Source organism: Varanus komodoensis, unplaced genomic scaffold (genome assembly GCF_004798865.1).
Source record: "Varanus komodoensis strain SLA01 unplaced genomic scaffold, ASM479886v1 scaffold36, whole genome shotgun sequence".
Classification (NCBI taxonomy): Eukaryota; Metazoa; Chordata; class Lepidosauria; order Squamata; family Varanidae; genus Varanus; species Varanus komodoensis.
The window spans coordinates 6,396,357-6,424,200 of NW_025335873.1; the positions used below are offsets into that span (position 1 = coordinate 6,396,357).

General features: G+C 46.0%; 1 protein-coding gene across 4 annotated transcripts; it reads left to right on the plus strand.

Moving 5' to 3' along the window:
• Window positions 1-1,039: 1,039 nt before the first annotated feature.
• On the plus strand, window positions 1,040-27,844 carry TLR4 (toll like receptor 4). Of its 4 annotated transcripts, none has more exons than XR_006415672.1 (4): window positions 1,040-1,208; window positions 2,886-3,052; window positions 5,000-7,757; window positions 26,095-27,844. XR_006415672.1 is itself a non-coding variant. In XM_044440158.1 (3 exons), the coding sequence occupies exons 1-3, from the start codon at window positions 1,104-1,106 to the stop codon at window positions 7,257-7,259; spliced, it is 2,532 nt and encodes an 843-aa protein (XP_044296093.1). In that variant the 5' UTR covers window positions 1,040-1,103; the 3' UTR covers window positions 7,260-9,181. The 4 variants fall into 4 exon arrangements, 1 of the variants encoding a protein (XP_044296093.1); XR_006415671.1 differs by lacking the exon at window positions 26,095-27,844 and adding an exon at window positions 8,052-9,181; XR_006415670.1 differs by lacking the exon at window positions 26,095-27,844 and having other exon boundaries at window positions 5,000-7,479; window positions 7,571-9,181.

Below are 27,844 nucleotides of genomic sequence, written 5' to 3' on the forward strand. Positions count from 1 at the left end.
GCCGATCTGTGTTTTTAACAGTCAGTTGGGGAGTTAGCCTCCCTTCCTCCAATGCAAATCGATCCTTCTTTAATAATCTCTGCAGAAGCACTGTGTTTGAAATTGCATAACTGCCCATAATGTGCAGTGAAATGAAAACACAGTCTATATTAACTTTGTCTTAACATTCTGCTGTAAACTAGGGATGGTTGGGTCACTCCATTTCCTTTCCGAACCACTTTTGCAACTCTTCTGTCATGAGTCAATTCCTTCCAATTTCCCCATCAGTGTGAGTTTTCCTTTAAACCATGCATTTTCACACACCCGCATTTATTTTCATGTTCAACATACCTATATATTCTATAACATATTTATGTTTTTATGCAGTTTCTCTAATGCACTCTTTTGTACACCGCACTCCCTAATATCATGGAGGGTTCCATGCAGAAAAGTGTGTGTTTCATCTGCAGCTTTCCCTTATATCAATTTCTATACGCAATTTCTGAGCTGAAAATTTCACTGAAAAATTCAGCAAAGAATACAGATTGAAAGATAACTCTATTCTGATTTGCATCTCAGACTGGGAATAAGGATTTAGTCACATAAAAATACAAAGCAACTGGAATTCTCCCACATGGAGTTTGAGTGTTCTCATTAAAAGAAAAGAACAGGATTATGAATGCATGAAGAAACAAATTTTGGACTAAAAGAATCAGAGGGAAAGGGGTAACCAGCCCCTTTTCCAGACAGATGGGATGGAGGGGAAAAAAGAAAGAGCAGAAGGAAGAATAGCAAAACTCCACATACCTGTAATTTAAGTGTCGTTCAGCTGGAGACGGGGAAATAGCAAGTGAAGGGCTGAGTTCCTCTTGGTCTTTGGTTCATCCCTGCGTTTCTCTCTAGAACTTCATTTACCGGCAGTCACTGCAGATATTGCATAAGAGAGAAGGTCTCCTGGCTTCTTTGTTTTCAATTTCACTTCCTTCCCCCTCGTTTCTCTCTCACCAGCCAACTGTCATGGAGTATACAAGCCCTTACATGGCGAAGCAACTTTCCCCTATTTTATCTTTGCCTTGACTTATTCCACCTGAGCCTTCTTTCCATTGGGAGCAGACAACCTGAAAATGCCCAGGAGCACTCCCTTCTCCTCACCAGGCTGCATCACGTTAAATCTGGCTGTGCTTTTCTGGTCCCAGTGGATCACCCGAAGTCTCAATCCCTGCGTGGAGGTAGGTGACTTGGAAAGAGCAACCGCTGCTTCCTCTGGAGTCTCTTTTCCTGTCTAGAACTCAGCGAACAATTCTGGGGGTCATGGGTGTCTCTCTCTCAACTTAATTCGGGACTGGCCTGGTTTGTTTCCCTGCCTGAGGTGGAGCAACGAACTGCTTTCCCCTGGCCCTGAGAAATCAGTGTTAGGATTCATGTGTCCGCCTGTTTAGACAGTCTGCTGGTTTCAGGAGTCCTCTCTTTGAAGAGCTGTCCAGTCCAAGTCCAGTTTAAATTGAGATAAAGAAGAGAGACTGGGGCACTTTTGGGTACCAGGATGTAGCAGTAGGCATGGGGTTTCCCCATCCTACTGAGAGCAACTGCATTTCTCTTGAAATCATAGTCATAATCTTTAAATGTGTATGTAGACATACAAATCAATACATGCAGGTTTTGTGGACTCCTCTGTTCTGCCTTGCCCCCCTTCCTCGCCAGGTGTCCATCTCTGTCTCTGCCCAGATCTGGTGAAGTCTGTCTCTAACCCAGGGCAGAAAATTCCAGAGTTGCCTCTCCTTCTTCCTGGCCGTAGCCTCCATCCCTACTTACTCATCTACTAAGGGATTTCCTAAATGTCAATCTACACTGATTCCATTTTTACTAGTGTGGTCAAACTGTTATCTTTCTCGATCTTCCTCTCTGACTGGACCAGTGAAGTAGAGAGCAAGTTCAGTGATACTTCCCTCTTCCATAAGGAAGGGCAAATAACATGATCCTCAGTGGTGCTTACTCAAAAGCAAATTGCCTTTAAGTTCAGTGGAACTTAATCTTGGGAAAGTCAGCCCAGGAGAGGGGATTTGGTTGCTTTTGGGTGGAGGAGAAGGGGGGATTGATCCTCCAGGAGGTGGGAAAACAGCAGCTAGCGACAGCAAATATTCTTCTCTAACACTGACTTCATGAGCAGGTAGGAGAAAGTGCCAACGTCCCCCTTTAAAAATCTTGGCTTGTTTGTTCCTCTCCAACTGTACACAACTGATGCCTTGGGAGGGGATCTTTTTAAGAGCTGTTTTGCTCCATGCACCCCCATTTCCAACTTTTCCTGCTTCTCCAGCAATTATGCTCATGCCACAAGTTCACATTTTCAACACAGTGCAAACTATGTTGTATTGATTGGTCTGTGGTCCAACAGTGGTTAATACATCATGCATAAATACTCTGGCAGAGCTTCACTGTGAATAGAAGGGCCTATAGGGCAGCTCCACCCCCTTTGAACACCCACTGAAATTGGTGGGTGAGAGATGGATTTGAACCCAGATCTCAGCAGTTATTTCCTTTCAAGGGCCCCCAGTTATATTTTATTTATTTATTTATTTTTCGATTTATATCCTGCCTTTTTCCTACAAAGGGCTCAAGGCAGCTTATATCATCCTCCGTCTTCTCCCCCCAACAACAACCCTGTGAGGTAGGTTGGGCTGAGCGTCTGACTGGCCCAAAGTCACCCAGTTGGCTCCATGGCTGAGCAGCGACTAGAACCCAGATCGCCTGAGTCCCAGTCCCATGCTCTTCACCACTACACCCCACTGGCTCTCAGTTATATCTTGGTCCAATGCTCACTACATAGATCTCTTTGGTGTTTCCATTTAACTTAACTATATTTTGTAAATGCCTTGTGAATGCTCATGTATTTTATCTCCTCTTCCCAGGTGGTCCCAGGAACCACTTATGAATGCATGGAACGGAACCTCAATGGGATTCCACTGGATATTCCAAATACTACCCAGAGCCTGGATCTGAGCTTCAATCCACTGAAGACTCTGATGGAAAACAGTTTTCTTTCACTCTTCGCATTGAAATTTCTGGACCTCACTAGGTAAGGTGATTTATTTGGTATCTCATGTCACCAGTCCAAGTGGGATTCATGTATTTATTTATTAGATCTGTATAAAAGCTGCTGATGAGCATTATACTTTCTGGGTGGCTATTACAATAAAAATATCAATAGCAACATGAATAAAATAATACAGTTAGAATAGTACAACAAATGCACAAGATAAAACACAATTTAAGCAAAATTTAAATGAATAGAATTAATACTCCACGAGAGGTTGGGCTTCCACGAGAGGTGGTTGAGGCCCCATCGGTGCGGGTGTCCAAGGATAGGCTTGGACGTCCACATGGTGGGCATGTCATGAGCGGAGCCGGTTGGTGCCGGAGGTCAGTCTAGATGGCCCGGGAGACCCCTTCTGACTCGCTCTGTTCCTATGTTTCTAATACATGAAATAAAAACTAGAATAAGTATTGCCAAATAAATAGTTTAAGGAGTACCATAGGTACATAAAAAAAAAGTTTGTCCGGTGTCCAAAACTCAATGAAGTAGGCATCTGATCGCTCTCCAGTGGCAAGGCATTCCACAAATGGTCCTTCTCCTTGCAGCATCCCTTTTAGCCTCAACCTCCCTAGGGAGGGGCATGTGTAGGAGGCCTCCACTGAACATGGTGGACTTATGGCCAGGTGTTCCATGTGAAGGTGCCTGTCTGAGGGTGTCCATTCCACACCTGGAACATAAAAGATGTCCTCTGAAAAAAGTCTAGTTAGATTTATGTGTCCGACACATTGGAGGTCAGTGGTAGAACTCCTGCCATGGATGTAGGAGGTCCCTAGTCGAATTTCTAGCATCTACGGTGAGGGCTGGGCAAGGCCCTTCCTGAAAACCCAGGTAACTATTGTGAGCTATTGCAAAAAATACCGAGCTAAAGTGACCTGTCCTTGTGTTCCTAAATGATATGTGAGAAAACCAGTTGGGGGAAATCCACTGGATTTCCTTGAATCTACTCCTTGGACCCCAGCCTGCCTTCTGTCCACTTCATGCCAAGTGTCTGAATGGGGATGTGGCAGGAAGGGGGTCCAAGCAGAGTCCTGCTTCCTCACATAGATGTCCTTGCATTCTTCATGCAAGGATTACATAACTTGCTCAAACAAGTCACTAGCATTCCTGAGAATGTGCAAACCTGACCTCAGCTCAGCTTGCCTCCTGGCGAGGTCTGGGCACAAGAAAGAAATCAAGTGAGCAGAAAAGAGCCAGATTCTGTATTGCATGTCACATCCCTACCTAACGGAAGTGGGCTCTGAACCATTTAAGCCTTTAGGGGTGAACATGGTTCAGAACAAAGCCAAACGATTCACCTGGCACTAAAGCTAAATGTGGCCTCGTACCTCCTCTCCGGAGAAATGCCATTGACTGGAGGTGGACTCGTTAGCAAAGGGACTTCCTCCTCTGCCCCGTCCTCCTCCCATGCTTCGCCACTCCTCCTCCAAGTTCACTGGCATACTTCAGCCGTGTAAAATGCCTCAGTGCAACGATTCCTTGCCTTTACGCGGCATTATTCCCAGAGGGATTATAGTGTGGGAAAAGATAGCTGTGCTCTCATGGGAATGGCTGATGACTCATGGGGGAAGCCATCTCCACCAGCATCTTTTGAGAGACACTTGTGGCAAGACATGGGCTTCTCCAAACCACTACACAGTGGGAGGCTGATGACTGAGTCAGGCATGGCCTCATCATGATAACTTCGCCTTATTGTCAAATATTCACAATCATGATGCTTACCTTGCCCTGCAGAATATCCATAATGACCGTCCCTTTCAGCTCACAGAGTGGTGAATCTACTTTTTTTCACCCACCCTTTTTTCACCCAATGATTTGCATCATTCATCAGTACTAATGCACCAAAGACCCAACATGCATATTTTCCATCTTTCCAGTGCAGCATGAAAGCAAGGATCCTCATTCAAGTGCTGTTTCCTTCTTCTCCTGCAGATGCCACATTCAGGTTATTGAAGATGACGCTTTTAAGGGCCTCTGTGACCTTTCTGTCTTGATCTTGACTGCCAACCCTATCCAGTTTCTGGGTCCAAGAGCCTTTCATGATTTGATTTCCTTACGACGACTGGTTGCTGTAGAAATCAACCTATTCTCACTGGACAAACTGCCCATTGGGCACCTGAAGTATCTCCAGGAGCTGAATCTCAGTCATAACCACATTGATTCCTTGAAGCTTCCAGAATATTTCTCCCACCTCCTATTTCTCCAGTGGATAAGTCTCCACTCAAATCATATCTCCTCTATCTCTGTAGGAGATCTGGATGCCTTGTCAGGTCAGAACCTCACGTTGGTGTTGTCCAACAATGACATAAAGTATATTGAGCTCAACGCCTTGAAAGGGGTCCATTTCCAGCAACTATCTCTGAGAGACTGCTTTGAAAGCACCACCATTATGCAAGACTGCCTCAAGAATCTGTCTGGCTCACACATAAATAGCCTAGTGTTAGGAGAGTATAGGAACAAGAAGAAATTGAACAGCTTCAGCAAAGATCTCTTAGATGGCCTATGCCATGTGCCCTTGAAGGAGTTAAGTCTTATTAACTTTGAGGGTGACCTGTTGGACACAAACATACTCTCGGCTTGCTTGAACAATATCTCCACTGTGAGGCTGTTGAACATCGGCATCAAACATGTGTCACCTTTCCCAGCAAACACCAGCATACAGCGACTTGAAATCAAGAATAGTGATTTGAAAACAGTGCCAGCTGACAACCTGTCTTCCTTGAAGGAACTGAGGGTGTTGCGTATCACCCACAGCCCCAGAAGGCTCCTTCAGTTTAAAGAGGGCTTCAAGGACATGAAGAAACTTGAGATCCTGGATTTCAGTGAAAACTACATTGATGGTTCTGTTTGCTGGGTCTGCCTCATGCATGAGGTTCCAAATTTGAAGTCCTTGAACCTTAGCTTCAATGTTGCTATCCGTTTACCTCCAGAGTGCTCTGGTATCTCCAAACTGGAATACCTGGATTTTCATTGTACCAGACTCTTTAACCCAGGAAAGCTTTCTGTTTTCCAGTGCCTTTCCAATCTCATTTACCTTGATATTTCCTACACCCATACTGACATTATGATAGAGTGCCCATTTTGTGGCTTGGATAACCTGCAAGTTCTAAAAATGGCAGGCAACTCTTTTGATAACAATCAGTTGGGTAACCAGTTCAACAACCTTGCTAAGTTACAAATTCTGGACATTTCCAAGTGCGAACTGAAGCATCTCTCACTCAGTAGCTTGGCCCACCTTCATGACCTACGAGAGCTGAATGTCAGCCATAACAAACTCCTAGTCCTCCATTCAGAAAACTATGTATCCCTCCATGTCCTCACTGTCCTGGATTTCCATAGCAACCAGCTGACTTCTCTGACAGAGAAGGATCTGAAGAACTTGCCCAGTAGCCTGAAGAGACTGGACTTCTCTCAGAACCTTTTTGATTGTTCCTGCGACAACCAGAAGTTCTTGAAGTGGGCAAAAGAGCACACAGCTCTCCTACATGCCGAAAACGTGTTCTGTCACAATCCCATGAACTTAAAAGGTGTCCCCATGGTTAAATTTGACCTATCTTCCTGCCAGGTCAGCACCACCACCGTGGCTGCTACAGTTAGCATCTCCTTGGCTTTGGTGTTATCCTTGATTTTGGTTTATAAGTACTATTTCCATCTCTATTATATGATGGTGTTGCTCACTGGAGACAATCTCACCACTGAGAAGGAAAATGGCTATGATGCCTTTGTAATCTACTCGAGCGAGGACCAGGAGTGGGTGAAGAGAGAACTGGAGGAGACCCTGGAAGTGGGAGTGCCTCGCTTCCGCCTCTGCCTCTTCTATCGAGACTTCCTCCCAGGTGTCTCCATCATCACCAACATTATCAAGGAAGGCTTCCAGAGCAGCAGGAAAGTCATAGCAGTTGTCTCCAGCCACTTCCTGGAAAGCCGGTGGTGCAATTTTGAGCTTGAGGTGGCTCAGTCTTGGCAACTGTTAGACAGCAAAGCCAGCCTTGTCTTGATTGTTTTAGAAGGAGTGGACAAGAAGGTCATACAGCAAAAACTGGGGTTATTTCGCTATTTACGGAGGAACACTTACTTGGTGTGGAAGGACCAAGAAGTGAACCGACACTTGTTCCTGAGACAATTGAGGGTTGCCCTGCTTGAGGGCAAATCATGGACTGCGGAAGAGCTGAAATTAGCATTATCCAACTAGCTGTGTGTCCACCTTCTGCCTGTTTGAGCTGACCATGGAGTGCAAGAAGATGCCTGGCAGTGGGTACTGTCAGGGGTGCCCCTTGGGAATCTGGAAGATGCTCTGCTGGGATGCACTGGCATCTGCTCCAACTATTCCTGCTGATGGGGGACCACTCCTGGTTCTTTGTCCCATCCATGTAATTTGGTGCTTGTATTGTATCTCTGCTTTTACCTTTTGAGTAAGTCCTGTAGCAACGTTGTTAGCTTGTCCTGAGAGAATCCCCTGTTTCACATCCCCTCCTCCCAGTTGTACATCTTGGCTATTCCTAGAGCTTGCCCACCCACCTTGGGACATCTGGTCTTGAGACAAGCATCTCTGATTGACTCATCTCAGTCTCAGGATGGCCCACAATCCCAGGCCGTGCTGTACGTTCTTCTGAATCTTCTGCAGACCAACCAGTGCTGTACGTTCTTCTGAATCTTCTGCAGCCGCCATTCTCACTCCAAACACAGGCAGGTGAATAGATTCTTGGGTGGTGCCACCACCACACCTCAAATCTAGTCCAAACCAAGCACCAAACTCAGCACAGTCAACAAGCCACGCTGGGGCTATGGAGACAGGAGAAACCTCCTGTGGGGCCATTGACCTGCTTCCCCTGCCACTCAAGTTGGGGAGCACATTGTGTCTTGCTGTGCTTGCTTAGCCTCTGAATTGTAAGGAGACACCTTACTGCCATTTAGATGGCATCATGTATTCTTTGGGAGAGTGTGAAGGACAGCCCTCCTTCTACCCTGCATCTTATTCCTCCAGGTGCAGTTTGTCTGTGATAATCACCACAGTGCAAAGAGAAGAGCACAGTTGTAATTTATGTTCCCTGAGTGGGTAGCACATACCCCGCATCTAACCGGAATTCTCCAGGTGTGTCTCTCATTGCCATGTCATCTGTTTATTTTAAGTATTGAATAGACTGCCTTTTAATGCATAGACCTTCACAAGGAGGCATTGGAGGAGATGCACCACAAGAGACAGCCTAGGAGGACGTGGATCAAAAGTAAGCACAGAGGGTTGTGTCATTATTTACTTCATTTTACACTGCTCAATAGCCCAGGCTCTCTGGGTTGTTAACAAAAGCCAAAATCGAACCACTGCTAAAACCGCACGTTAATTTGAAAGAGTAAAACTATAAAAGCAATTGCTATGATTTGGCATAAAAGCACGACAGCAGTAGGTAATAAAAAACCAGGTTTCACATGTTGAACTATTTAAAATACTATGGTTTTTGCTATAGAAAGTTCTTTACCTGGCACCCAAAAGAATGCAAAATAGACACCAGGGAACTCTTCTGGGGTGCTTATTCCAAAACTGGGGTGCCACAACCAAAAAGCCCCCCTTCTCATAGCCACCCACCTCCGTTTGTTTAGAAGGGGCTCCTGGAGAAGATGGTCTCATGTTCTGGGTATGTACGTATGTTAGTCCTACTTTGTTGTGGTTACCTGTTGTCAAGTTGCCCACTTTCCAAAAAACATACCTGTTCTTTGGATACTGGGAGAAAAGAACATATTAAACCATGTTTAACCCCAGATATACCGAGAGCAATAGGGTGCAAGCTAAACCTTAGCTCTGATTCAGCATGGCTTTTCTTAGGTTCTGAATCCTTGGCCAAGCATCATAATGCCCTCAAACCGGATGCCTTTGGAAAGAACTGTGTGGTGGGTCAATGGCCCCGTCATTGTTAGCTTCTCGGCTCCCAGATCTGGTGAAACAGGCAGTTGATTCCAGAAATGAGTCACTCTTTGATCGTTCACCAGAAATCGAGGGTGGGGTAATTGCCCATCTGCTGGTGGAACTGGGTATCTGCTAGGAGTGCTTTTCAGAAATGTGTTTGTATGGTGTAAGCACACAAGTACTTATTTCAAGTATATAAATTATTATTTTTTAAATATCTGTCTTGTTTTGTTGGGACCTTTTGGGCCATAGCAAAGATTGCTGGGAAAGGTGGGGGCGTGGCTAGAGAAAGCGTCTGGGTAAGCTTTCTTCTCCAGTGCAAAGAAACACCCATCTTTTCTCTGACATTTATGAAACAAAAGACCCCTTCTTCATTTCAAACATTCCTTAAGTCCGTTGGAATGATCAGGCCTGAATGTGAGAGATTAGACTTAAGTCCCCTGTCAATGCTTCCTTCCGACTAGCTGACAACGTATGTCTTCAGAGATCCCCTGAACTCATGGCTGAATATATTAGTCAGAGGACAACGGACGAGTACCAATTAGGCTGCAAAGGATGCAGGTGGATTTGCTAGCAGCTGGGTGCATGGTTGAATGTAATCACAAGGAGCAGTGGTAGGTTTGCGCCTTCCTTGTCGGCCTCGAAGGGAGACAACCAAGGACAACTTTGGTCCCAAAGCTCTGGCGTGCAAATAAGTGAAGCGAGATGGCAGCGACTTGCTATGCTCCTTCAGGCAGCGTGGCCGAGAGATGCCTCCACTCAGGCAGCCTGAGGGCTTTGGCCCCAAGTTCAGCTTTTGCTTGAAGGAGGGGGTGTGGGACAGGAACTGGGAATGGCATCCCATGGCGCAGCATGCTTTGCGTGCACAAGGTCCAGTCCTGGGCATCTTCCATTAAAGGATGGGGTGTGAAAACGGTGGAAAAGGTCCCTCATTCTGGAGAGTCAATGTCAGGATCTAACTACAGAGGAAGTTGGATGCAGTGTCTGCAATTCTTCGAAATTTATGATGAATATGTAGCTCTCCCACTAGAGTACTGCAGCTTGCACGTAGAGAGGAGTAGGGGATGCTCTTTCCTCTAACAAAATCCCCACGAATTCCACCTACTTTGTGGCAAACTTTGTATATTTTAAATTAGGGTGTCAGTGTAGAATGCATTAAAAGTAGTGCATGATTGCATCTAGAGGTTTTGTTCGGAAACGATGTGCATTTTCATGGATTAATCAGAGAAATGGTCATAGAATCATAGAATAGCGTTGGAAGAGGCCGAAAGACCGTCGGGTCCAACTTCTTGCTGTTGCAGAACACCAGGTTACGTGACCCCACTCAGATGACTGTCCAGATGCTTTTTGAATGTCTCCAGCGAAGGAGAGTTCATGGTTTCCCCAGGTAGCAGCTCCCGTTGTTGTATTGCTCCGACAGTCAGGAAATTCTTCCTGGTGTCTAGTCTAGATCTGGATTCTTTTAACCTGAGTCCATTTCACATGGCAGGCATGTCACAAGTGGAGCCGGTTGGAACCAGGGGTCAGGCTAGATGGCCCAGGAGACCCCTTCTGACTCACTCTGTTTCTATGTTTCTATTCCATGTCCTGCACTCTGGAATGGATGAGAAGAGATCCTGGCCTTTCACTTTGAGACATTTCAGGTACTTGCAGAGCATTAAAAGAACCTAAGGAGAAGCTTACGCAGAAAGCATACTGATTCGTGCCCCAGAGCCAAGACCACCTGGTCACTCAAACCAGGAAGACATGTGCCGGGCTGCCACATAGGATCAGCATCAGTTTAGTATGTTTCCTCAAGGGGTTTGAACTAATACTCCCATCATCCCCAGACAGCAGGGCCAATGGGCAGGGATGAAGGAGGCTGTAGTCCAAAGTATCAGGTGGCCACTACGCTGAGAATCTCAATAGCTCCAAAGCCCCTATCCCAGGTAGTCAACTTTCCCATCTCAGATGGAGAAGGAACCTGGGGGCAGATCTGAGCAGAAAGCCAGGAAGAAGGGGCAGCTGGTCTGGGGGCTGGGAAAGTTATAGGAGGCGTCTACTGCCCCCCATGGGGTATTAACTCTCAGGGTAACTTCAAAAGTGTCCCTGAGGGCCGGGCACCCAACAAAGAAGAACTGCTCCCCAAGGAAGCAGTTCAGAGGAACTCCCTACAGGAGAACCACTCTGGAGGAAAGGGAAGGCGGCTGCCCCCTCCTTTTGGAGCTTGGTATGGAAACCGGCTGGCAGGCATCGACGGAGGTTTTTGTGCTGAGGGCAGATCTTGTTGTCTTTCTTCCCCCCGCCTAATCTCGAGCGCTTCCCTTGCTGACCCAGTTTCGAGAAAAAGACACACGCAGCACCACAATCCTCAACTTTAATAGGTCTGTGGCATCGAAAGCGGGTCTTGATGCAAAGTGGAGCTGGCAGGGGAGTGGAGCAGCGTTCCTGCCACTTCTCGAGCGGTGCCAAGTTTGTATTCAAGGTGGCTTCAACCTTCAGCTAGACATGCTGTTATTTTCATCCATCTGCGTGCTTTTATTTATCTATTGTCTCCTTTTAATAGTACAGTTGCTACCTGCATATATTAGTTGGATCCATACCTAGTGCGTCTTTCGAACCTGACACAGAATCTTCCTAAAACATGCAAGCAGGTAAGCGCCTCTTCAGTTATCCAAGTTCCATGACTTGGAAAGTAAAACTATCCACACAAGCACTTTACAACTTTTACGGAAGGGTAAGAGTCTCTCTCGTTTCCAAGACTGCCATCAACCCAAGAAAGAGTGAATATTGTTTTAGTGTCTCTGCATCAAACAGGTTCCCTTTCTGAATGTTAAACTGTTCTTCTTCCTGCAAAATTTGTTAGATAAGTAGACTCTGCAGGGTGCATTGTTCCCACTTTTTTTAGGGTGGCCAAGAGGGACTGGTCCCCAGCAGCAATAATAGCCAAAGCTAGCAAGGTTCTCCCTTCTCACTTTCAGTTGACAGACCGTTCCTTGCCAGAGGCTCTTAATTCTCCAGTTGGACATCCAGCAAACCATAACTCACAAAGAAAGCCTCTGAGCATGCACAGAGCAGTTCATTGGACACAAGCTAGGAACTAGTGAATGCTCCTCTTGAGTAACCCTGGGCCCCACCCTTCTAGCTGGCTAACCCTTCTCTTTGGATGTCACGTCATGGGGTCGAGGATCATAAGCCGTCCAGTGCCTGTCACTTTGGGATGGGGCACAATCCAGGGTGGATGCCTGTGACCCTCTGAGCTTGGAAGATTGCAGGCATTCTATGGAGGATGGGGGAAGCCCAGCAGGGCAGCATTAATAGTGCTACTCTGGAGGGGGAAGGAAGGGGGGTGCACTAGCTGCACAGATTTCTTTCCTGCCCTGCTCTTGGGGAAATGGCAGCTTGTGTGCACGTCTGTGCACGTCTGTGCAAATTCACAAATGTGCCATTTTGTGGTGCAGCTGCTGGGGGGAATGCATTTTTGGTAGTTTTCTATAGTGACCTTTGCATAAAGCTCCAGACTTTTTTAAAGTGCAGTCTGCAAGTCCATGGAATCCATGAAACTTGAGAAAAGCAATTTCACTGCACAATTCATGCGCTGGATTTCTAGAAATCTGGAGTCTTTGGGCATTGCAGACCTTAGAAAAAAAAAGACAAACCCTAAACCTATTATTTATTTAAAAAATTGTAGGCCGCCCATTACTGTTGTCTCTGGATGGCTTTCAACATTATTTCAATCTTCAATAAAATAAGATAAATCAACTATTCCACAATGACCATTATTTAAAATAAATTAGTCTTACACAATTAAAATTACTATGTGTTAAAATGTTGGCTGAATAAAAAGGTCTTGATCTGGTGCTGAAAAACATATGACAGCACCAGGCAGACATCTCTAGGGGGCACATTCCATAGTAGGGGCACCACCGCTGAGAAGGCCCTCCTCCGAGTGCTCTGTCTCCTGACCTTGTATAGGATTGCATCTTAAACCTTACTCATTTCAGATCCTAATGGTGAATTAGCAAGGCCTGCAGAATGTGGAAGGGTGTTGACATCCCTTTAGTCACCATCCTGAAAGCACAAGAAGATTCCGTCATGCAGGTAATGTGACAGGCCAGATGTCTTCAGCTGACCAATCTGTACCCTGGGAACCTCTGATGTCACTTCTACATGTCATTTCTGCAGCACTTGCTGCTGAATCAGCTTGGAAATACAGACAAGTGAAAGGCTTGGAGGTCATCCCAGCCTGTATTGTGCCTAGCTGTTGGTAGGAGTTCTTTCCAGGAAAAGTGGCTGGCAGGTTTGGTTTATCTCAGGTCCACAGCTGGCAGGTTCAAGAGCTTTCCAACCCTCCCTTCCAAAAAGCAACCTAGCCCTTAGATGGATTCCATCATTTTCTTTCACTGCTGTTCTAGTAACTCTGAATATTTGTCAAGAGGTTTATCCTTTTTTTCTCATTCCAAAGTAGTTCCAGGTTGCTCTCAAATTGAGTGGAATAAACAGAGTTAATAAGAGCACCTATCTCTGGAAGCAGAGAGGTTTTTGCATGGGGAGATGAGGAAAGAATGGCTGAGACTAAGCTGCAAGATTTTGTGGTTTAATGGGAATGGTCTGTGGAAAATTTGCCCTGCAGAGTGCCTCAGGGGCCTGTCCCCCATTCTCGCCATTTTCCCTCTGCCTTCCCTCTTCCTGTCTTTACCACAGCCTCTTTTATAATAGGGTATTGCAACTGACAACTGTTCAGGTCTGTAGATGTGGTAATAAAATACTGGCCTATTTGCGTTTAATGAAAAAGGGAGTTTGTTTTCACAGCAATTTATGCTGCATTAGCTACTGCTGAACATGGTTCAACTTCACCTTTCCTTCCCCTAAATATTCCGGTGTCTTTAAAATGTTCTAACATGAATTACTGCTTTGAACAGGAGTGGGTAGGTATAAGCTGCTGAAGAGCTGATCGTCTTTCCAGGGTGGGCAAATAGAATAAGTCCACTAAATGGCTGGTGAGGGCGATGTGGGAAAATTAGCAGGACAATGTTTCTCCATTTGAGATGCCTCCCTTTCAGGGAGGAACACAATTACTCTCCGTGTTGGCATAAGGTTTGCTAAGTGCTGGACTAAACTCTCCTATTGTCTGTAAATTCAAGCTTCGGGTTTTCTGTCTCATTTTCATGGCACTTAGGAATTTCGCTTGCTGCTAGTTATTGAGTGCATCATACTGTGAAGAGGGCAAGGGTTTCTTGTGTTTTCCCACTTTTGCATTCCATCATTCCTTTACTGACTGCAGCTGCCTGAACTTCTTGATCAGGAGAAGCCCCATGGGGGGTGGTTATCTCTTGGCATCTTCCTCTGGGCTGTAACTGAAGAGTAAAAAGCCAGGGAGGTTGCAGAGCACTCTGGGAATGATTGCAGAATGGATGGCAGGACGCCCATCTACACCACAGTCACGAGCTAGGGATCCCCCTTCGTGTTTCCAGAGTCACGGAGAGTTCTTCAGCAAAAGCTCTCTCTTCTCCAGTGCACTTCCAGGAAGCACAACCAACACAGAGTGAGTCTCTGAGCATGCACAGAGTGGCTTGTTGCACCCAGTCTAGCAACGACCTCCAAGAACCCTCCTCCTGAGTACCCCCTTTTGGAGACAGACAAGCCTCTTCTCTGCCCATCTCCCCTCTGCTTGATCGCCCCATCTTTCTTCACACTGCATTGTGGTGCCAAGAGTCATACCAGGCTCAGCTGGCCGTAGGACTTTGCTTCCATGCCCCTTCCCTGCATTTGTAAATCCCGACCATTCTCAATGTCCTCCCGAACACCTGGGAACAGCGTCCTTCAGATACATCCCTCTGCTTCTTCCATGTCAGCGGCTGAGAGTTCTGCTTCCCAGGGACCCTCTTGCCTGATGAGTCTGAATCTGTTGACCTTGGACAGCACGCCAGGAGTAGCTGTCCTTTGCATTCCCAGCAACCCCTTGGACACTCTTAGGAGAAAGATGAGTGCGAGAACCAAACTCAGGGATTTGACCAGCACTTCATTCTTTGAATTCCCTCCCTACAATTTTATTTCTATCAAACTGAATGAGAGCACTCAGGAAAAATATGGAGGGAATTTATAACTGAAAGCAATTGTCTGGTTACCAGGACCTCTCCGATGCTGTAGGCAGTTGTATTTACTCTCACTCTGCCTGACTGGAGAAACTGGAAAGTGTGGGCGCTTCTTCCAGTAGTTCATAGATGAAAGTACGAAGGCTGAGCCGAACTGGGCTCAGATTGTGGGCACAATGCCTCCTAGAATCAGGATGGGAGCAAACATTTGGGTTTGCTTTTTTTTCTCGTGAAATTTGCATTTGTATGAGTTCAGGGGGCTTAATTTTTCTCACTTGCTTCCATTTTAAAAAATGACTGCAAGGCAGGACTTGACACAGCTCTTAGCAACCAGACCGCTGTTCATATGCAAACGCAGACTCCGATGCATTGTTTTCATGAGATGTTCTGCCCTGTATTTACATAAGAGGACCTGGTGACAGACCATTCCAAGCTACCTCATACCACATCGGTTTCGCTTCCTTTTTTAGGTGGACAAAAATGAGAGAAAGCCATCTTACTGTACTGTACAGTTGTGTCTATTCAAACCTTCTCACTTCCTCTTTATGACTGTATTGCCTTTCTTGGGCCTTTGAATGTGTTTTATTGGTTGCTGAGGTTCTTCTTCTGTTGGTGGTACCCTGGTGCAGTTAAATTTTTGTCAGGAGCTCAAGTGTGTTTTCATACCGATCGTAAGCTTTTGATAATGATAGAAAGGCTACATACATAAAACAGGTTTTTGAAAACTTGCTGTAGATTGGGAATCATCTGGGAGAAACTTGGTCACTTCCATGTTGCACATGAAACCAAGCATCTGGAAATCAGCGAGCACTTGGGACATGGAAGCAGCAGTAGTGCAGAAGAGAAATGTGGGGGAAGGCTGCTGGAGAAGGTTACGAGGGCAGACTTTTAAGTGGGTGGAGAGCACAGAGGTACTGATCATGTTGAGGGAACAAGAGGGATAAAGTACCAAATAAAGAAATATCTCAACAGTGGAGCACCTTTACCTCTCTCTGGTGGGCTCTAATGAGAATAGAAATGGCAAAGATAGCAACCCAACACAAGTTGCTATCTTAGTTAGAGCCAGAGCTACAGAAAGCACAGTCATTACCCACTTTTGAATGAATGGGTGAGTACGGGGAAATGGAGCTGCCCTTCACAGTCACTTGGGCCACCCGTCTGTGCAGATTCGTGCACTTGGGTGATGCTCTTCAGGCGTCCTGTGTGGACTTCTGCAGGGAGGACCAGCAGGGAGGCGCTGGATTTCTATTCCATTCCTAGAGGGCATATTTGAAGCACATTTGTGCATAGATGCCCCCCTGAAGTTCTCCACCTTTTTTCTGTGTGGCTCGGGTGGTGGCAGCTGGCTAACTTCCCCAATTTTTTCCAGGGAACAGAGAAATCTTGCAATGGTTTCTCAGAGACCCGGACTCCCTGTTAACAAATCTGTGCACGGCTTCTCTTTTTTCCATTAAAAAAGCAAAAACAAAACCCTCTTACTGTTGTAAATGCTTTGATAGCAGCAACTGGGTCATCAGAACAGCTATCATTTTGCTTTCTAGCATCGTTCAGCTACTGCCAAGGTGCAAAGTGTCAGACTCGGGGCAAATCCAACTTTCCAGGGGCGAGAATTCTTCCTGCCGGGGTTCCTTTGGTGGGGGGGGGGGGGAGAGGGGCTTTTGGTCAATCACTTGTGACTTTACCAGCTTTTTCCATTTTTCCCCATTCAACAAGATTGGCTTAGTTACAGCCAATAAGAACTTTAAGCAAAGATATCTGGGTGCCTTGGGTATTTTTTTTTACCCTGATCCTTTTGCTCTTAGCCTTGCAAATTCCTGGCATGGAGTCTTGTCAAACTTGCACCAGATAAAATCCAATGGTTAGACTTAAAGAGGTTTTGTGTGTGCAGTGGTGCGAGTGAGGGATAGACTTTTCTGACTGATGGAGTGAGAAGACGACATCTCAGAAAGTGTTTCAGAAAAATACCTTCTGAGAAATTTCGCCTTACCATTTGACTTGAAGTAAATGCTGCTTTTTTGTGCTCTCAGGTCATCTCCAACTTAAGGGATGAATGACTTCCAAATGTCCCATCCTTGGCAGTCCTGCTTAGATCTTAGAATCATAGAATAGCAGAGTTGGAAGGGGCCATGAAGGCCATCTAGTCCAACCCCTGCTGTTGCAGGACACCAAGTCACACCATCCCACTCAGAGGGCTGCCCTGTTTCTCATTGAATGTCTCCAGTGTGGGAGAGCCCCCCACCTCTCCAGGCAGCTGGTTCCACCATCCTTGTCAACTCCTTGAAGGAGCTGATCCATTCCATAGTTGGTCTTCCCCTTCTCCTCCTGTCTTCAACTTTCCCTAGCATGACGGTCTTCTCCAGGGAGTCTTGACTTCTCATGAAGTGCCTCAAGTATGGCAGACGGTGTTGTCAGTTTTGCTCCTAGGGAAAAACTCTGACTTGATGAAGTGAATAGACTTTCTATGGTGCAGTGCTACCTGTTTCCATGACAATGCACAGAACTTGGATCAAGGGTTCTGCAAAAAACCCTGTGCTTCTGGATCCTTTCCATCCAAACCATCGTGCTGTTACCACCAGATATGTTAGCTTACCCCACTTTGGGGAAGTGAGCAGGAGAGAATGGAGAGTGTGTGAGAGAAATAGACACAGGCCCCTGGAATAGATCCAGGAATGGATGGTGGAGATGATTAAGGGCTTAAGGAAGGATTGACCTATGAGGATGGATTAAAGGAACTAATTATACACAGCACAGATAAAGGATGACTAAAGAGCCGATTTAATAGCCGCCTGCAAAAATAGTTGGTGTCAGCACAAGAGGAGGAGGTAGTAATTCTTTGGGATAGTTCACGAGGAGTAAGAGATGCAGGGAAGTGGGTTGAGGAAGGGGTGCTTAATCCAGTCACTGGGGCACTTGGTTCAGTGATACACAGACGGAGGAATGCGAATGTGATGAACTTCGAACCTCAGAGGCCTTCCCTGAAGTATCTGGTGGTCCCTGGCAGAACAATCTTGGGGACCAGAGAATTACTTTCTTAGTTCCATTTCAGGGCAAGGTTACAAAATCCAGTTTCTGAACCTAAACATGAACTGGAATGCAGTTTGCTATCAAACTTGGTACAGTTTTTAAAGTTTATTCTGCATCTTGGTGGGAGGAAATCTGTGCTCCAAACACATCTTTTAAAAATGCTCACAGAAAGGGCTTTATTTATTGGAAAATCAGTTGAAGTGCTTTTGGAAATGGTGCACTTAAAAAAACATATACTAGGGAAAGTGGCGTACAAAATGCATTTGTACTGGATAGAGATAGGTGCACAGCCGTAATCCAAGTACTGCTTGCTTCACAGTTGGACTACTGCAATGTACTCGGTTTGGAGCTGGTTTGGAAGTCCATGTTCAAGAAGCGCTTGGAGCTTGCCCTGTTGTCTGTCTTCCCTCCCATGGCAGAAGGTGTTCTGTTCCTCAGGAGGCCCTTCTGACCTGCTATTCCCTGGCACCATTCTGCTGGTACCAGAATTATGGAGAAGGCCTCCTTTGGCGATCCCAGGGATCTGATGGATAGAGGAGAAACTGATCTGCTAAGCATTTAGTTTGTGTAGCTCTTTGTGTACAGCTCCATATGCCAACCACAGAACCTGAGCCTCAGTGATTGTCAGTGGCCGACCTGAGACTTCGTGTAACACAAGTGTGAGACACAGAGCTAAGTAATCCATTGATCCTACTAATTCGGTAGCACCTTCAATTATTCCTATTGCACCTTGATTAGGATTTAGGTATTTTACTATAAACGGCCTAGAGTGCATTCAATCAAATGGCATAGAATAAATTCATAAGGGTGCAATCCTGAGTCTATTGTAGACATAGGAAAGGTCCCACTACTTCCGTATGCCTGTTCCAGGTCTGCTGCAGTTCATAGTTGGGAACAGTGAAACGAAGCAGAAATAGGCCAACAACACGAGTTTGTAGTCTTCCCTCCCCTCCCACTAATTGTAAAGAGGAAAATTTGCTTGAGAAATCGTCTTTCCATCAAATGTTTCTCATTGCCACGGTCGCCTCCTCAGAGCGAAAGGAAGAAGGGAAGTTGTGCGATTCTGTGCCACGACTTGCTGAAGAACACGTTGGCAGACAGAGCAGGAGAGTCATTCCTGGTGTGTTGTACAAACCATGCACCGCCATGCACAATTACCTGGTGAATCAGCAGGACAAATTGCCTCAGGAGCTGCTCCACGCTTCCACAGCAAAGTTCAACACAACTAATGACGATAATATAGTAATTTTTTAAAAAGGAAAATAAAAGGAAGGAAGAAATGGGAAGCAGAAAGTTCCGGAGATCTGATAAGCATCGATCAGTCCTCCCTCCCTGCCATTGATGTGGAAATGGAGACTGGGACTTGAGGGTCTGTTCCTCATTGCATTGGTTCTCCCAGAACGTTGCATAGTCATAATAAGAAGAGCTGAAGGAATCTCTGTGGGGAGCTTCGCATTTACACACCTCATTGTGTAACCACCCCATACCAGCAAATTACATTTGAGATGGGCTTTCAAGCCACCAGTCTCTTTCAAAACAGGACTTTGAAAATTTGCACTCCCCTGGCTCTCTGGTGCCTTAGAGCCTTTGAGAAAATGGGTTATAAAATATATTTCTTGCATGCTTTTTTATTAAGGGGAAAAAAATAAGAAGAAAAAGAAGAGAGAGGGAGAAAAAATATCCTAAAAGCATAAAGACTATTTTATTATCTGCTCTTTCCTCCTTTTCTTTATTTACTAAAAGAACCTCCAGGGCTAATGTCGGTGCTTTTGGCCGCTGGGAGAGGAGAAGATTGAAGACTGACGCTTGAAAGGCATTCGTCTTGACTGGTTTTGTACTCCGACATTTTTTTTTAAAAAGCCAGTTTGGATCGTGCTAGTTAAAATCTCCACTGGGCTCAAAGCGGAAGAGAAAAAGAAGAGACCCGTGGAAAGGTTTAACAGCTCATCAGACTCTTCAGTGTGGAGGACGGAGAAGCCAAGATGGTGGTTTGGACATCCCTCTAGAATTAGGGGCGGTGTGCCACTGAGAACCCACTGCTGAATATCTGGTAATAAGGGCTATTGCCCTCATGCCCAGGGACATCTGATAGGTCAGCACAGGATCCTGGACACATACACCCTTGACCTGATCTACCAGTGTTCTCCTTATATACGAGTGGTCAAGATGCCGGGATAGATGAGGTAGACAGCCATCCTAAGCAACTTTTTTGGAGTATCTTTAACATCATATGAACTGGACCTTGAGCCAGAAATCAGTTTGTGGGATTTGCCAAGATAGTCAGGATGTTGTAAACCCACAGAGCACAAGAGTCTCTGAAAACTGGGTGGATGGGCCAGAATTGTTGCATTTTGCATTCTCCGACATTCTCCACCAGAATTTTTTCTCACCCTCCCCTCATTGGTAAATTCCCATCATTGCAAGCTGAAGCAAAGTTCCCATTTCACTTCCCTTGCCAACTTCAGTAGGTACAGCTATTCCCAGTATGAAAACCATCAGCGCGTGGTTCTTGTTCATTCCACAGGCCCCTGAAAGTGAGAGAAGCACCAACATGGTGTAGTATGTATGTATGTATGTATGTATGTATGTATGTATTTATTTCTATCTTGCCTTTTTCCTACAAAGGGCTCAAGGCAGCTTACATCATCCATCTTATCCCCACAACAACAACCCTGTGAGGTAGGTTGGGCTGAGAGTCTGTGACTGGCCCAAAGTCACCCAGTGGGCTCCATGGCTGAGCGGAGTAGTTTTCAGTCCCCTTGCAAAGCCTTTTAATCCTCAACTGATCAGTCAGATTTAGTGACCTTATGCTTTCGGACAGTGTTTTATTTTTCCTACGTTTTTCTTTTTCTATTCTGGATGTTGTTTGAATACAGAGTGGTATATAAATATTGTAAATAAATAAAATAGGGTGGTTGTTAAGGGAGAGGAGGCTGTGAGATAAAAAGAGAAGGCAGCCTTTAATGGACCACTAAGGTTGGTTGAAGCCTGGATGGATATATCTCTCAGTTTTGGCTTTCCCCACATTTGCAGTGGATGGGACCCTGACCTTAAAGTGTGCATTTAAAAAATCAAGCTTCTTAAAAAGACACTCTTTCAAAAGGACATACTTCAAAGTATTCACACTTCCCCGCTTCAGTACAAGAAGTGTGCATTTTTAACACCTTTAAGATGTGTACTTTAAGTTGTACATGTTCAAAATAGTGCATTTTCATGTTTTCGCTAACAGAAGGTGTTTTTTAAAATGTTCACTTCACCCTTTCAGGTAAACAAACAAAACACACACACACAGCAAATGAGACAGGCAAAGAACCAAACTGAGGGTTGAAATAAAGTGGGGAGAATTTCAGCATGCTCTTTTCCCCATCACTAGTGTTGAAACAATGGGAAAGGCAAATTCATAGAAACATAGAACAAAGAAACAGTGTGAGTCAGAAGGGGTCTCCTGGGCCATCTAGTCTGACCCCCACCTCCAGCTGGCTCCACTCAAGATATGACTACCATATGCATGTTTAAAATTAAACTTGTTTTAATCCATTGTGGATTTCTCCAACATTTCTAGTATGTACACCCAAATGCACATGTATATTAATATTTTATTGTTGTTGTGCCTATAGCCAAAGCTGTCTGGGCAGTTTACAGCAATAATCATAGAATCATACACTCAGGTCACCCATCCCACTTCTGACCAGGCCTGGCTCTGCTTAGCTTCCAAGATTAGGTAGGATCAGGCACTTCAGGCTACATGGAAGATATGGAATTCTCTGCTTCGGACTAAAAATGAAATAAAAGCAAATACTGTAAAAATGTCTTTTTACAAAATTCTATTGTGCAGCCACAGCATTTGGAACGCTTCTTACAGATCTGGTGACTTCATCTCTAAGAGGTTATCAAAACTGGAAAGAGTGCAGAGAAAGGCTTGGAACAGACGAAGAGGTGGAGAACCTTGACTATGAGAAACAGTTTTGAGTTCAGAGGTGTTAAGAGGTTTGAATTCCATATCAGAGTAGCACTCTACTCTAGGCCTTGAAGGAGGAAAATAGATGTGTTCAAAGCACTATTGTCCAGCAGAAAGAAGAATAACTGGATCCTGGCTCAAATCAAGCTGTCATACTTTAGGTGCATCATGAGAAGACAAGATACCCCAGAGAAGACAATCTTGGTAGGGAAAAGGAGAGGCTGAAGGAGGAAGACCATTTATGAGACGGATTGGCTCCAGAAGAGAATTCACCAACTTGAGATTCCAAGGGTTCAGCAGTGCTTTCCATTCCTCTGCATGGAATCCAGAGAAGGCTTTCATGTGTCCTCATTGTGAAGATTGTCCAACCCTTTAGTCTCTTGGATTGCCCCATTAACACATGGGCAGAGCATCCTACAAAAGGTCAGCAGATGTGATCGTCCACCAAATCACCACCAGTTCCTTGAACATCAGCAGAACCTCAGGCCAGGGGCCCACCGGACATTCTGCTCCTACAATGGCCAGCAGGTGGACCAAAAGGAAGCCCACAAACCGGGCATGAGAGCACCTTCCTGTCCATGTTCCACAGGAACTGATATTGAGAGGCACGCTTTCTCTGACACTGGAGGAAATGTGCATTCATTGTGACAAGCAGTCACTTTGCAGCCACGTTCCCAGGGCCTCGGAGCTGCTCTTCTAGCTACTGTTTTAGCAACATTACATAAAAACATAGAAACTGAGTGAGTCAGAAGGGGTCTCCCGGGCCTTCTAGTCTGATTCCCAGCTCCAGTCGGCTCCGCTCATGACATGCCCACCGTGTGCATGTCCAGCCTAACCTTGACCACCCACACCGATGGTGCCTCAACGACCTCTCGTGGAAGCCCATTCCACACCCTCGGGGTCCTGACTGTCAGGAAGTGCTTCCTGGCATCCAAATGGAACCTTGGCTCCCTGAGCTTTGCTCCATTGGAGTGCATCCTGCCTTCCTCTGCAGGGGAGAACAGGCCTCTACCCATCTCCGTGTGACACCCCCTCACATACCTGTATGTCGCCAACAGATCCCCCCTGAGTCTCCTCTTCGCCAGGCTGAAGAGACCCAGTTCCCTCAGTCTCGCCTCGTACGGCATCCCCTGCAAACCGAGTCCTTCCTTTTCCCAGTGTCTTGACTTAAAATCCATGCCTCTGTACCACCCGCAATCCCTCCCTTTACAACCTTATCTGGTTTTCCAGGTGGTTCCTGGCCCAGGGCCATGTGCTGAGCAAAGCATTTCCATTCTTCCCCAGTGGTTCAATGAAGGCTGTATTTGGGCCCTGCACTATTATTCTCACTAATGGGAAGGAAATGTTAACGAGGAGAACCATGTGCTAGCCTTTCAGATTAGAAAGTGGCATTGATCCCCTGCTTTTGACCCAGCATGGCTTAGTGGGCCGAAAGCGGTTTTTAAAAGCCCAAAGGGATGAAACATATAATTGAAGCATTTATACAAAAATCACACTCATTCAATCTTGCCAAGAGCTATGGTTGATTACCTGAGTCTTGTTTAGGACTTGTGCGTTTGAGAGGAAAAGGAGTGTCCTGCAGGGAAATGCTGCAGTGAGTATCAGAGCCCCTCTCTCTGCTTCCATTTTCCACCCTTTCCATCATGCTTAAACATCTTTAACCCTTTATCCAACACATGCGTTTGAGGCGAGGGTGCTTGGCATTGCAGTGCATGGGATTAGGATGTGAGAGTGTCCAGCCGCTAGGAGCTTGGATACATTGCAGGTTGCTCCCCCTCTGCACCCATTCCCCAAGCTTTATTCTGCCTATGCCCAGCCAGAAATCACCAGAGCAAGTTTTGGAAGCTGTGGGCCTTCGGGGATCACGAACACAAATAGACTTGGGTGATGTCGTCTTCGCTGCTACTCTGGGAAGAAGCGGGGCAGCTGCAACACCTTTCAGATGTTGGTCAAATGTTTCTGGAGCGTCACTTGTATGGGCTCTTTCCTGTGACAACAGCGCCCCTGCTGGCCACCCAGGAGATGTGCTCCTCAAGAACGTTGCATTGCGACTGGATTATTCAACACACTAGGTATTCTTGTGTGTGGCACCATTCTGGTTGGACCTATCCTCCCTTGCACATAACGGGCATGCCATTACGTATGTTTGAGATGTGCTATGGATCTATCCAGCCCGGAACTGCTCATTCCTACAGGCAATGTCTCTATGGGATTTTAGGGTGTTTGCCTCTTTGGATATAACTGGATATGCAAGGGCTTGAATCTGGAAAAATCAGGGTCTCTACCATTGAGCCCCCTTTCACTGATCACAGATGAGGCTCCTTGCTTTCCCTTTCCAATATTGCCAGGAAACAAGGAACAGTGTACCTAAGCACCTTCTCAAATCGGAGGAAGTAGCTAGTGGGGTGCCGCAGGGTTCAGTCCTGGGCCCAGTGCTCTTCAACGTCTTCATTAATGATTTAGATGAGGAAGTACAAGGAAAGAGAATCAGATTTGCAGATGATACAAAACTGGGTGGAATAGGAAACACCCTAGAAAACAGCATGAAGATCCGGGGTGATGCTGATAAACTTGAACACAGGGCTGAAATCAACAGAATGAGATTCAGTAAGGACAAGTGCCAAGTCCTCCACCTTAAGAAACAGAAACCAAAGGCATCGATACAGGATGGGGAATACGTGGCTCAACAGAACTGAACAAGAACAAGATCTTGGAGTAATTATGAACAATAGGCTAAACATGAGCCAACAATGCGATGCAGCTGCCAAAAGGGCAAATGCTATTTTGGGATGCATTAATAGAAGTATTACTTCCAAATAGTTCCTCTGTACTCCTCTCTAGTCAGACCTCACCTGGAATACTGTGTCCAGTTCTGGGCATCAAGATTTAAGAAAGATGCAGGTAAATTAGAAAGGGTCCAGTGGAGGGCAACAAAAATGATCCACAGTTTGGAGACACTGCCCTGTGAGGAGAGACTGAGGGAAATGGGCATGTTCAGGCTTGAGAAGAGAGGACTGAGGGGGGACATGATATCCCTCTAGAAGTCCCTCAAAGGCTGTTAAAAAGAGGAAGGCCAATATCTCTTCTTGCTGATGCCAGAATGTAGGACACGGAATAACCAATTCAAGCTGCAGCAACCCAGATTCAGGCGGGACATCAGGAAAAGTTTCCTCACTGTCAGAGCAATATGGCAGTGGAACCAGCTGCCTGGAGAGGTGGGGGGCTCTCCCACACTGGAGACGTTCAAGGAGAAACTGGGCAGCCACCTGAGTGGGATGGTGTGAACTGCTGTCCTGCAACAGCAGGGCCTTCTGACCCCTTCCAATTCTACGATTCTATGATTTGAAGCTTAGTCATCAACTCAGACAGAGGCCGTAGCTGAGAAATAGAAGACAGAGACATGGAACGGTGGCAATGAAGGAACTAGAAACAATCACCAAGTGCAAGAACATTTAAGCAAAGACCAAGGCCAGTATTGTCCAACCAGGTATTACTGATTACTATTTATGAGTGTGAAAGCTGGATAGTGGAGAAAGCTGACAGGAAAGAAGATTGATGCATTTGAGACGTGGCGCAGGAGAAGAGTTTTGCAAATACCCTGGACTGACAGAAAGACAAACAAGAGTCTCCTAGATCAAATCTGGCCAGAACTTTCCCCCTGAGCAGAAATGAAAAAAGTAGGGCAGCCATATTTTGGCCATGTTATGAAAAGGGAAGACTCCCTGGAGAAAGCAACCTTGCTGGGGAAAGTCCAAGGCAGAAGAAGAAGAAGATGAGGCAGAAGCTTCAGCCTTGAATATACAAGAGCTACACTGGGCTGTGAAGGTCAGGATATTTTAGATGGCATTCATTCCTAGGGTCGCCATGTGCTGGACCACTGGACTATCAATGGCAGCTTCTCAGTGAGGTCCCTTCAGGTCCTTGCCTGATACTGCTCAGGAAGGTTTGCCCTTTGATTCTGCTGGACAGGAAGGGGCATGGGATCTTCCTGTCCCAGATCAGCCTTGACTGAGCAACCAGGTATTTCTATGCTCCGCCATACTTCTGAATCCTTGCTTGTTCTTTCTTCTAGATTCCTGGCACGCACCTTGACCTGGCTTCCTGGCTTGTCCTGTGGTTCTGGCCTTCTTGTTGGTCCTGTCTACTCATGGGTCCTTCGGCTTGTGGATCCTAGTAACTGGCACACAGACATCTTTCAGCGTTGATTGGATTATTCAACACACTGTGTAGCACCATTCGGGTTGGACCTATCCTCTGTTGGCCAGAATAGGCATGCCGTTATGTATGTATAATGTTCCCTCATGTTCAGCAAGGTAAGTGGAATTCTCTTTTCTTTAACAAGTGGGGAAAAGCCACAGCAATAGGTAAGAGGTGGGTCTCTGAACCAGGCATGGTGCAGACGTAGCTCGAACGGTGATGAATCAAATGTGAAGGGAATTTATAGACACACACGATCCAGTCCAATGCACTTCAATTTAGCTTCTTTATCATGCATCCTGAGGTGCAACAGAGTCATGGAAACATTTCTGAGAAAGAACGAACAAGTGGGAAAGGTGGGGGAAGATTTATGCAACAAGAGGCACAGCTTTGCCGTTGAGATTCAGCGGAGGTGAAGGATAAGCTGACTAGACATTGACCTGGTGTCTAGGCTGCCTTGTGCAGTGGGTTGTAATAGACAGGCTAGGAAGTTTGAACAGAAAAAAGGTAAAAATAGTGATGAAAAATAAAAATAAAATTTAGGAGATTGAAAAGCTTAAGAGGAGGAGGAATGGCAGCAAGCAAACAAGCCCTAGTGTCTTTAAGCTGCCACCAGATCTTGCTGACTTCCATGGGCCAATGATCCATGTAGCCCATTTCTTACTTTGCCTTTGCTTTCTGGGACCACCATCCCACCACCAGAGCATCCTTTTCCCTCCTTGTTGTAAGCCGTGGCACCCCTAGTACAGCCTTCCTCCCAGTGTTTCAGACTCCAGCTCCCACCGGTCCCAGCTAGATGTGGTCAACGGTCTGGATTTCTGGATGTGTGGTCCCATTTATCTGGTGTGCATGAGGGTGGGGGAGGCTACTGTAAGTGAAGATACAATGGATCAAGTAGGTGGCGTCGTCATGATGGCTTAGTATGGGTTGAAAGGAAGCTTCGGCAGAGCCCTGTTGTGCTTGGGCCCTTCTCAGCTCTTCTGAACTGCCCAGGATTTCTGGACACCACACAATGCAGGTTAGTACAGTGGAAGAAAGGATCAAGTCACACAGCAGCACACTCGAGTCACATCTCTGCTCTCCCGTTAATTTCATTACTTTTATCCTCCCAGCCTCCAGCAATTTTTGGTGGCCGTGGAACTCCAGCTGCGATTAATTGGGAGATCCCCCACTGATTTCTGATGAGCTGCTTTTGATTAGGGTTTAATGACTTCACTCAGGCCCCCAATTCACAGGGATGAGCTGCAAAAATGTCTACAAAATGGCTCAAACACAATTACATTTCCTCTTAGCCCCGGAGCTATCAGTTAAAAGCTCTGTGTAGACAAAGCTGTGACTCCCTTAACCCCGCAGAAAACAGCCCCTTTCCTGTCCGTAGACACCTGCCCCAGTCAGCCATCACTCCAGTGCTTACCATGAGCTTCACCGTTGACAACAAGCAACAGGTTTGGACACCTCTTGCAAAGAGAACCTGCACTGCAGACCCTTCCACGAGGTTTACTGAGTGTTTAAGGCATTGATCTTCCTGGCTCACCTGTAATCTTCTCTCCCTCCTCCACCACCATGAGGCAGGGAACAATTGTGCACAGGAACTTCGATGGCAAACTTGACAGTAACTCTACAGG